We start from the raw sequence: 11,198 nt of genomic DNA, 5'->3' as shown, positions 1-11,198 counted from the left end.
TGCCTGTTCCATTTTTGCTGAGGTCCTGTGGCAGCCAGTGATTATTCCTAAGCTCTGTGTAAGAGAAAATGTGGGTGTCGACAAGCCAGTATCTGCCTCTTTAGCCTAAACACAATTCCCTACTAACCTTAATCTTTCTGAGGGGTGATGCTTTGCAGTGTTTTTACCAAAGAAGTTTGAGTGAGCTGTCATTTAAGCAGTCAAATGTATGTTTTCCTGTAGCACCGTTGTGATCTGCGCCCGGCCAGCCCAGCAGCCAGCCTGCCATCTCAGCAGCTGCTGTCTCCCCACGCCAACAGAGAGAGAAGAGAATCACCAGAGCTGGCTCGGAGACGAATCAGGCATCAAGGTGTGGGCAAAACACAGGCTTACTCACGCTCTTTTCCTTTGCATTCGCAGGAACGCTGTGCGTGTTCCAAGCTGAATAGATGTTGCTACCCTGTTCTGTCTCTCCAAAATTTAAAAATCTTGGATCCCCTACCATTGGTCTAATTTTACACAAGAAAGATTAAATCACTGAAACTCGGTATCCTCAAAGATCTTGGTTATGAAGCCCTATGCTGCTGGAATGGAAATTAGGTCTAGTTTTGTTATCTGAATAGTCTCTAACGTCTCATGCTGCATTTACTATTCCTATTAAGCGCTGTGTTCTTGTCCTCTCAGGAGATGTTTCTCCTCAGTGCATAGGCGGCTTTGGGCAGCAGAGGCTCAGCTATCCTGCACGAGGGACCAAGTCACCGAGTAATACGGCAAACGCCAGGAGCGCGCTGTTGTCCTCGTCAGCGAGAGCTAGCGATGCTCCCGACTCGAGAGGGAAGCCCAGGAAGGTGGCTGGCAGTGAGGGAAGACCGAAGAACAGAGGCGTGAGTGAATCTGCAGGGGGGACAAGGCCACGTGCGAGACCTACTCAGAACTTTCATTCAGAAGCCTTCACAGCCAGCTTCTCGAGAACTTCTCCAACCCAACCAAGGTAACGCCTTCCTCTTCCGTTTCAAGCAGCCACGCTGGGCCTGCCGTAAAGCGTAAGGGATCGGTGGCACCGTGTGAGCAAGTTTTGCTCTGCTGAAAGTGGGGGCGCAGCCTTAGGCCTGGCGCATTCTGATCTTCAGGCGGCAGCAACCCAACAGCAGCAGTAGCGACAAATCCATTCCGGTCCTCTGCCTCATTTCCTTGTGGTGCAAGTCTGGATTCCCTCGTATGTGCCAGTGGCTGAAAGGGTTTCACTCGGCTTAATTTGGCTGGTGCTTATCTGAGTTTCAAACAGCAAACTTAAGCTTTTATATCAAAATAGAATGGACAAAATGGTCACTGGGAGACAACATAGGATAATGCCTTGTTACCTGCCCATTCTAGCGCGCTCATCTTAGCTTTTCTCTTGCTCCTTCAAAACTCAAACGTGCATAAACCTAAAATGAGATCCACAAATTTTAGCGTGATGCCTTTATGGCTCATCACCTACTTTCTTTGCTGCTTAATTCAGCTTGCATCACTGCTAGCCTGAAACCTGCTGGGTTCCCCCCCCCCCTGCAGTGCAGTGTGCACTATTGAAGTGCCTAAAGGCAGTTGACTGGGATATGGTTCTTCTGCTGCAAGAATAACTGGGTCAGGGTTCAGGGGAAGAACAAAGGGCTTCTTCCTAGACCTTCCAAAGTCTCCCTGGTGTGAAGGACCTGTGGCTGTTCAGCGGTAAGAGCACTGGAAGTGGTGGGCTTGCTTCATCTGAAAGCGTCCCTGTTGTTCTTCTACAGCACCAGCAATGGAGGAGGAAGGAGCCTCGGGATGCCGGATGGTCCAGTCAGCTTCAGGCGCAGGAACACAAAGGTAAGGCAGCCAGCGCAAAGTAGGAGAGTGCTTCGCTCTGTGGTCGGGTGTGGACTAGACACCTCCGTTTCGGAGAGGACAGTGCCTGGCTGTTACCCCTTGAGTTTTTTTGTGATGGCTTTGCCAGGATGATGATCTTATTTTACAGTCCTTCCTGCTTCAGTGAGGTTTTTAGCGATTGCTTGTTATCAAGTACTCTTTGAAAACAGCATTTTTACTTCCCCCCCCCCCTTCCCTTTAGGCAAAAGCCCAGAGCCCAGCATCTGGTCGGCCAGAGGAGGAGTAATCCACCACTGAGGAAAACACATTTAGCGCTCTACACACCATCACTACGCGCTCTAGTACTTGGTCATCTGAGCGCAAGGAAATTCCTGTATTGCCATGTCATTGAAGACTTTCTATGAATTTACATTTTTAGAGGCAGTGATCACTTTATATATATATATTTTCTTTTTAATTTGTGAGAGCATATGACGGGTTCTTACGTCTGTGATCTATACTAGCAACATCCCAAGACAGCAAATACACTTCTGCCTTGGGAACCACCTGGGTTATGTTTCCGTACTGGCTCTGACACCCCGTGAAAGAGACGTTTTGACATACTGATCTTCAAGCACGTGCCCTGCTGCTCTTGTGCGAGTTAGTTAATTCTGAAGACAGCTACAGCAGATGAAAAACAAAAGCAAGCTGCCAGCCAGGACGATGCCGGGGAAGAGGTGGGCCCAGGAGCTTACCCGAGTCCTTTGGAGGACAGGCTCCGTGGCTGGCACGCTGGAGAACACCCGGCGCTGCAAGGGCGGTTGGTCTGGGCAGTTCTGAACTGAACTCCGTTGCATCGAGTGGTTTGTTTGGCTCAACACCTCTGCTGAAGGGAGGGGTAACGGGGCGTTGCTGGAGACCTTGCAGCTGAGCCTGTTCCTACAGCTTAACAGCGCGTCTCACCAGCTCTGTGGCTCAGCCAGGCGAAGCCGTGTGTGTGCCTCGGGACGGAGGGGTCTGCGCCTCCAGCTGCACGTCCTCGGCTGTGACCAGACGTGCCCAGGACACGGAGAGTGGCAGTGGAGAAGCTCCGAGCCCGCGGCTGTGTCGTAAAACGCTTTTTAATGCTGTATTAATCCATGCTTTTTAAATTCCTTGTAATAAAATTTATCTAATGATGTCCCAAACCGTTGTGCAGTAAAAACCTGTTACATGAAGCCACGTGGGATCACAAACGCTGCTTGAGGGCAGGTTTATCGCCCCAGACCTAGTGACGGGCAGTTCAGAATGACGGGCAGCGGGCTTCGTCAGTTTGTGTTCCGCTGTCACCGCCTGCATTAGGTCTTTGTTAATTTGCTTTACGAGAGCCGTTTCAGCCCTTGCGCTTTGGCGCAGCGTTAGGGGATTGGTAATGCAGAAGCTGGAGCAGGCAGGTCTCAGATAATGACCGTGGGCATCAGCCTAATTAACCGGGTACAGCAGATGGCATGAGCAGGGCTAATTAGCCAGTCACCCTTCTAGGGCAAGGCTCTTGCTGGAGGCCTTGCCTCTGCTGCCAGCACTGTCCCGCAAGCCGCAGCACAGAAGACTAGTGATCGCTGAAGTGATCCTGGTTCTAAAATAAAGACATTTTACGGACGCTTCCACCAAATGTAAGCGTTTATTTATACAAGAAAAGCAGAATAAAGGTATTTAAAAAAACCAACCTTGCGATGGCATTTCTGGGGAAAACTGCTTTGGCAAGGCAAGGGCATCTAAGCTGGCTCTTCTGGTTTGTGACGGTTAACGGGATGCCTTGTTCAGAAACTGTTAGTATGAAGACTAACTACCTACTGAGCTGACAACGTGGCTTAGTCTGCGTTATTCCTCAGGCATGAGAAGTACTGCGCTTCCTCCATTAAGAGAAATGTTAGCAGTCATTGTGCTTGCTTTCCTTTTTGTACAAAATATTTACATTTCTGTTCCAAGTAAATACAAATTACAGTGTGTTAACCCACAAAAGTGGGATTTAAAATCAGGTAACCCGCCACTTCGTTTCTAGCCGTTCTAATCCTCTGCATCAGTGGAGGGATTTTTTTTTTTCTCCATTATTTCCAGCCCCAAATAAGGACACGATACATCTCGAGGGATGTTAAGAATCTCCTTTATGCAAGTGTACACTGTATGGCCAAGAGCACTTGACAGGGTGATGCTGCGTACGGTACCGAGATGGACACACGCCAAGCCAGAACTAATACCCAGCTCCAGAGCTTTTCCATTGTTTAGTATAATTTTAGACTCTGAATGAATATATATTAAAAAAAAATAAATCACAAACCAATCCCTGCTTTGACAAACAAACCTATTACAGACAATGTCAAGTTCATTTAAAGCACAAGGAAGTAATGATGATTAGAAAAGCTTTAATTAAAAGGCCGTTTGAGCTACAGTCGAACCACTGCAGCACTTCCTTCCTAGTAACGTAAAAAAAAAAAGCCAACCCCCCAACTCCTCCTCCTGCCGGGCTCATGCCATTCTTCAGAAAAAAACCGAAGTCAATGCAGGTTATTTATTGGTGAGACATTTTTTTCCCGTATAAGAAGCTTCATTTACACAGCGAGGTGTAAACAGCATTGACTAAAAGTCTGTTATTCGTAATCATAAATAATTAATTGTAATAAATATGTTATCAAGTAACTTTACAGCACGCTTTTCAGGGCCAGGATGCAGATACGTTCCACGCGGCTGTGCTCTCTGGAAGGAGAAGACAGACATCAGCAGCTTCGTACTCGCAGCTGTAATCAGCCTTGGCAAACGCTGGCATACGAGTCCTCGAACCCCTGCGGGTGAGGTATCTGACTGCGCTGCAAGTCCACCCAAAGCGTTACGGGCCTGAAACGGGAGATCTAAACCCGATACAAAGCCACGATCCGGTCGGCAGAAAGAAACCCCAGACGCGTCACTGTCAGCGACAATACCTCTGCCGTGAAAGTCAACTGATTCTTCACGTTTCCTCGCGGCACCTGTTTGGGAACGCACGTCCCAGACGGGAATGAACCGGCTCCAGGCCGCTCCTCCTGCTTAGTTTTCCCCTCGGTCTTTGCAAACTCCACGTGCGTTTGCGCTTACTCCGAATGATTTCTCAGCTACACATACGCTTCTACCAGGAAATGGACGAGATTCAAGAGTAAATATTCTTCCTACATGTACGTGTTCCTTTGAAAGGGCAATATGCAATAGACAGGTAACACAGCTTTCCTAACCACAGGATTTGGAGACTCTGTATGCCAACAACTAGCTCTACAACTGTTGCACACACATTTTTCCATTCGCTCACAGGAGAACAAGAATATACACACTTGTTTAGGCTCTTCTCTCTTATTCGCATCTTCCAAGTACCACACGCTCGTAATTCCCAATATTCACAATAATATACAATAAATACAGCTTTTTCAATTCCCATTACCACTGGCAAGCCAAATGCATGTATGCCGTCTTCTAAAGAGACATATAATACCAACCTTAAAGTACAGTTACACACACGCCGTCGTAGACCTTTCGTGTGGTTGATGCGCTTAAGCGCATCGGAAGGAAAATAACGAACTGGCAGCTCAGTACTGGCACTTAACTTACAAATAGTACCGAGCCGAGGAGCACAGCAGTGATTGCAGCACGTTCTCTTCGGTTCTTCAGCACGCAGGTAGTTCTCACTTGTGCCGGGTTCTCGGCGATTAACACAGCAACGCCGTGCTTTTAAATGCGCCCGGTGCAGGGCAACCGCTTTTATACGAGTAGAGGAAGGTACAGGTGTTGATGTGCTGTTTCGAACCACCCCGGAACATATTTCACGACATACAAAAGTTAAACTTAGAGAATCGTTCCCTCTCCGTAGTCTGCTATTATCTTCCCATATAAAATAGAAGCTTCATCTTCAACCAAGTGACTCCGTGTCTTCCCCCCCCACCTCATCCTCCTTTCCAGTGTCACCTTCCTAGGATAATTTGCTCTTAGATCAAAGATCATTTCTGAGTACAAAAATGAGTTCCAGGTGTTTAACCGCACACCGATTATTCTGAAAGCCTGTTCGGAAATAGGATAAAGTCACAGATTATAAGCTTGAACTGTGGTATCTTACACCGTACGGAGAGAAGCCATTTTGTTTCTGCTAATATTTTAATTACAATAAATTATTTTGTTACTAAGCAAAGCAGACATTCAAGAACATCTAGGGCAAGAACCCAACTGAATTACGGCCCTTTCACTGTTCTTTCAATTATAAACCTTCCTAACCAAAATGTCTAGCTGAAACCCCAAATTAACTGCCGCACCTACCCGTGTGCTTGCTTGCAGTTTAAAAAGTTGCAAGAAAATGGTGGAAACGTGAACATGCAGTTTGGCAGCCTATTTTCTGCTCTGAAACTCAAGCAAGTTCTAGAAATTCTGCACGATGGCTGCCTGCGACAGAAGCAGAGCACTGCCGTGCTCCGTTCCTGCAGGTGTCCTGCAGCGATTCCCTCCCCGCACCCGCTTCGTTCCATTTTTGTACTCAGAAACGTTTCAGGGGCGAGCGATCTACGAGCCTCCACCTCCGAGCGCTCCCGAACTCAGAACGCCCTCACTTTTGTTGTGTTCGCATGGGTAATATCATTCTAAATTACAAAATTAGAAATGTACATGTTTAAAGGTTCTTCAAAATTAAATTATACACAAACTGGTCTTTACTAAACTATCCTACAAATATTCCACAAACAAGGCAGCAAAATAACCAGTCCACCACAAAGTCTACAAATACAAAATGTAAGTCTTCCAGTAATTATTGTAACGGGAACAGAAGTTCAGAAAATAAATTAACCTCCAGCCCCTCACACAGTGTTACAGGAGGTATTTTTATGTGAATCGAAGGGTTTCCAACGTTAGCAGAGGCATGAAACAATCCAGACGGTCACCTCTAGGCATCCCCTTCTCCCACTCAGCCGCTGAGTGGATCCTCCCGGTAGTGGATGGCGTACCGGAGCTTTTCCAGCATTATGTCCAGCGAGGAGTACTGAGGGAGTTTGATCATGAACATGCACGTTTCAACACGGATGTACCGGGAGTCTGGAGAACCTGCAGGGGAAGAAGCACCAGAAGGGGTTTGCACGCGCCCTCCGCCTTCCACCTTCCACCTTATTCTCCAAAAGCATCCTTCCCCCACGCCCCTTACTAAGAAGTATGAAAATAATAAAATTCCCGCCCGTAACGTGTCTCTTGAACCTTAAATACTGCTGCGCTTCTCACTCAGCCCTCAGGCCGATATTTTTGTGATGGTCCAATCATCCTAGTAGCATACGAGACAAATACGATACAAAGTCTCTTATTGTCTCTAGAAGGCAACGTTTTAGGTACTTAAAGTTTATTTTAAATTTTATCTTTTACATGGTTTAAAACCAAGTTCGCTCTCTTCTTATTTACAGTCATAACTACCTGCCTCTCTTTGTCATTCTTTGTGCATTAAACACACTGTTAAATCGAAAAGAAAGGGGGGCTGAAAGCTAGAGCCACGATGCGAGCAGAGCCCATTTTCTTTGCCGTGGGAGATGGCGGGCAGACGTACCCGCAGCTCCGTCGGGGGGGGCTATTTTCATGGGGTACGGCGGGACGTGGGCAGTATCAGGGCCTCCATCTTTGCAAGGACAGGTGAAGGGGATGCGTTCCTGGTTACAGGCGAACTTTATGAACTTGCAGAGCTCCTCCTGGGTGAACATCTCCAACGCGCTCCAGAAAAACTCGATGTGCTGGTCAGTTTCCATCAAGCCCACCTGGTACATGGTGTGTGCCTAAGAAAAAAGAAAGCAAGACGTCCACTGCTGCTTTCTTCTCCCTTCCTAAGTCTTCCCCGCTTACACTTTAAGAGGACAGAAGGGGAGGGTAACTACACTTCTCTCCCCAGGTTCTCCCGCCTTTGCAAAATCATTAGGAAACCCAGCCATGGTAGAGCGTTAATATAACGTGGGCTTGTATCTTTTTAGCCCGTCAGCTTCTGTAACAGGCTTGTCTTAGTGTGTTTCCCCTGCGGGGCAGGTAGTGTACACTGCCATTTTGTTTAACGTGCAGGCCTGGGGCAGTTCAGCATCGCTGCTGTTTAAGGAAAACACAAAACAACGCTAACGCCCATGGTTGAGAATATTCTACGACTTCTGACACGAGAGAACAGTTCTTTTCCTGGCATAATTCTTACGGTAGCAAAATGAAGGTATTTAGGACCAGAAGTTGTCTGTTACAGATTATTTCTAGATTTTCAGAAGTTATTTGCAGTTCAAAATAGGGGCAATGGCTCTTTCAGCCCTTAGCTCAAGTGGCAGATATTAAATAAAGCTCAATAAAATGGAGACAGATGTAAAATTTGATGTTAAAAAGCCAATTCACTATTCCTCTCTGGAACGAGCCCCACTCCTACTATTTCCTGAATCCAGGAAATCTTAAAAAACTTCCCTGGGGGCAAAGGGGGGAGCCCAAGCACAGGCCAGTGTTCCGTAAGGACCGTCCTGGCTATATCACAAGCAGAAGGTTCTCCCCTAACAGCTTTCACGTGGGAGGGTCCTCCCCTCTACGTGTCAGACAGGTAAGTTTTGCCAAAGAAGCTGCAGTTCTTCACACCTTGAGAAACTCCAGGTTAATGTATGGAAGCCCGCAAGTCCTCAGCTCCATCTCTAGAGGCGTCAGCGTAGTCAGAAGCTGCAGGGGAATGATAGACCCAAGTCCAGCACGCACTGCAGTCATGCACTCCGGAGTCTGCAGCTCACGCATCCTCAAGCTCCGGATCGCCGTTGCATACACGTCCTTGTTCTCCCATCTGCAAGGGCAGAGATTCAGGACAAGAAAGGAGCACGTGGAAGAGCCCTCTTGCCCTACCCCAGACTGTTACACACAGGAGGGTTTTACGGGGAGATTCCGCTTTTGAATAATCGAGAGAGAGCATTAAGCTATTTGCATTCTGATGCTTCCCAATTTAAGTCCACTTTCCTCAGCTTCCTCCTCTTCTCTCACGCTCGCCCATTTCTCACAAGTCTCCTAAGGGTGGGTGTTTACAGAAGCCAGCAAACAGCTGATGGGCAGTGCTCCTCAGCTGTCTGTTTCTCACAGAACAAAAGGCAGTGCTAGAGATTCCAAGTTCCTGCCAGCAAATATAAAGCTTTCCCAGGTTGTTACAAAAGCATCTCTGGAGAGCCCGGTGCTTGGAAAATGACTCCAGAGATGCTTCTTCCCCGTGTAACCCAGTGCAACATCCTGCCAAGAAAGCCGTTACTCACCCCACTGGAATGTGCCTGCCTCTGGGACAAAGCTCCACCTCCTCCCCTGTCATGGTCAGGTAGGTGAATTTGCAGCATGGCTTGTTAGGACAGTCAGGGCTCTCTGTTGCTAGATGCTGAGAAGCGATTTCTGCACACAGAGCTTCCAGTTCTGTCTCATCATTTATCTGTCACGAAACACAAGAACAGTGCCTGACGACCAGCACGTCGTGCTATGTTATTCTTGTGACTCATTTAAGGTATCGCCACAGTGTACAACGTGCGCTCGTTCTATCATCTGGAGACATCACGGGCAGTGAAAGCCAGTAATTGCTTTGGTGGGTTATTTTCCAGTTTAGCGCTGCCAAGTTCCAGGAAACATTTCAGAAGCCTTAACTCCTCCACTGTCCCTGGCGGCAGAGGAGCCTGAGCAGCTTTTCCAAGCCACCAGGATGTAACATCCTGCACCCAAGATGAGTCAAAACACTTCACGACCCCACTCACGTGAAAAACATCTGCTAGCTGTGAAGCCAACCACTACCACTTAACGCACGCAGTAAAGTCAGCAGCCACTAGAACAACGTGCTTATGGGGGAAACCCTGGAAAAAAAAGAGGGAGTGAAGAGAAAAAGAAAAGTTGCTTACGTTTTCAAATTTTTTGACATAGTTGTAGGTGAGGATGTCAGCTTCCTGGAGATCAACGTCAGGATCCAGCGGCTCTCCTACCAGGGTCTTCCAGAAGGAGGGCAGGAGGTCAAGGGGCAGAGGAACATCTGCTCTAATTGCAATACCCAAGAGCTGCCCAAAGAAATGGAATAACTGCTCCTCCGCGTAGGTTATAGGGCTAGGCGTCAAAATATACTTCCCCTTTAGAAAAAAAACCAGAATAGAGCACACAAAGCAGCAGTTAACAATTGACGCACACCCTGCAGGTCCACAAGTTAACAGGCTTGTGAAAGTACTGATTTGACCACAATGAATACTGTTGGCTACAAAAGGATTTGCTCAAGCGTGGCATGGAGACTGTACGTATCACATCACATTACCTTATAATTTAATGATCAAGCCCCGCTTTTACAAGCTCTGTTAATCAGCATTCACAAGACTTTTCTGTATTCATGTTATCAGGTCGATATGTAAACCCTCCAGTTGTGGGATGTTTCTGAAATACAGTCTGGATGTGCAAAGCCAGGTTTGCTACGTAGCTGGTCTTGTGGGAAATGAGCTGTTTTCCTGCCTTGTGAATATTCCTCGGAAGGAACTATACCTGACCTACCGTAAATTCTTTGGGCCATAAGCTTTATCTTGTTTCTATAATACATCTACTGCACAAAATAGGAAGACACTAAATATGCATTAAATAGCCTGGATGGAGCGTCTCACTCTACCAGCAATGCGACCGACTTTCCTGGTGGCATTCCTAGAATAATACCGGCAGAATATGACTTCACTAGTTTGGGATGGACAATCTCTAAATCAGACAACCGAACCAGATTCAATCCAAGTGAACTTTGACCAGGAGTCTTAATCCTGCTACATTTTGCAGTTTCGACTACTTGGCTACTTGAAGCTTCAAGTACCTGCGGTGCCACTTGAAGCGCAACAGGGGATTCATCAACAGTCATTTTTAGTTCTGTCAGGCATGCGAGACCTATCTGGTTAGATGTGCTAACAGGGGCTGTCGATCTGAAGCTTCTCTCTGTATTGCTAACTCAGTGTGTTCTACTCCTGGTCAAACACATGCATTCAAAAAGAGAAAAGCAACTTGATTTCTTGCATTGAAGTATCACACCTTATTCTTATTGACTGCAGAGCTCGGGCACAACAGGAGAAGGGAGAGCGAGGAGCTCTGTAACTCTTTACAAACTTGCCAAAGGAAGTGACGGAAAGATCCACCTGAAAAAGAGAGGGGCAAAATAATGAAATGCCCTCTGAGGCTTGTTACCACTACCTTTTAATCCAGAATTTGCCGTTCTCCTTGAAATCACGTTTCATGCCTTAGATTACATGCTTAACCTCTCTGACTGCACAGACGCGTGGCTTAAACAAGAGTGGGGTAGACGCCAGCCACGCCAGCCTACTATTCACGTGCAAGCCCACATTTAAATAGTTTCATTTCATGCAAAAAAACATTCATTTAATTGCTTCCTG

The 11,198-nt window shown here is 47.0% G+C and overlaps 2 protein-coding genes across 2 annotated transcripts in view; one reads left to right on the top strand and one right to left on the bottom strand.

Moving 5' to 3' along the window:
• LOC103925704 (TRAF-type zinc finger domain-containing protein 1-like) overlaps nucleotides 1–2,838 on the top strand; it is a 3,854-nt gene extending 1,016 nt beyond the window's left edge. The window contains exons 2-5 of the mRNA XM_009334450.1: nucleotides 223–349; nucleotides 664–970; nucleotides 1,749–1,821; nucleotides 2,063–2,838. Coding sequence (XP_009332725.1) covers nucleotides 223–349; nucleotides 664–970; nucleotides 1,749–1,821; nucleotides 2,063–2,107 — 552 coding nt within the window. The 3' untranslated portion in view covers nucleotides 2,108–2,838. The remainder of the gene's footprint in view (nucleotides 1–222; nucleotides 350–663; nucleotides 971–1,748; nucleotides 1,822–2,062) is intronic.
• Nucleotides 2,839–4,334: 1,496 nt separating this feature from the next.
• HECTD4 (HECT domain containing E3 ubiquitin protein ligase 4) overlaps nucleotides 4,335–11,198 on the bottom strand; it is a 65,777-nt gene continuing 58,913 nt past the window's right edge. Inside the window, 6 exon segments of the mRNA XM_009334449.1 lie at nucleotides 4,335–6,885; nucleotides 7,373–7,595; nucleotides 8,416–8,611; nucleotides 9,069–9,235; nucleotides 9,693–9,914; nucleotides 10,840–10,943. Of these exon segments, the coding sequence (XP_009332724.1) occupies nucleotides 6,749–6,885; nucleotides 7,373–7,595; nucleotides 8,416–8,611; nucleotides 9,069–9,235; nucleotides 9,693–9,914; nucleotides 10,840–10,943 (1,049 nt within the window). The 3' untranslated portion in view covers nucleotides 4,335–6,748.

Source organism: Pygoscelis adeliae, unplaced genomic scaffold (assembly GCF_000699105.1).
Source record: "Pygoscelis adeliae isolate BGI_AS28 unplaced genomic scaffold, ASM69910v1 Scaffold262, whole genome shotgun sequence".
Classification (NCBI taxonomy): Eukaryota; Metazoa; Chordata; class Aves; order Sphenisciformes; family Spheniscidae; genus Pygoscelis; species Pygoscelis adeliae.
Note: the sequence above shows the minus strand (reverse complement) of the source record. Positions and strands in the feature narration are given on the sequence as shown.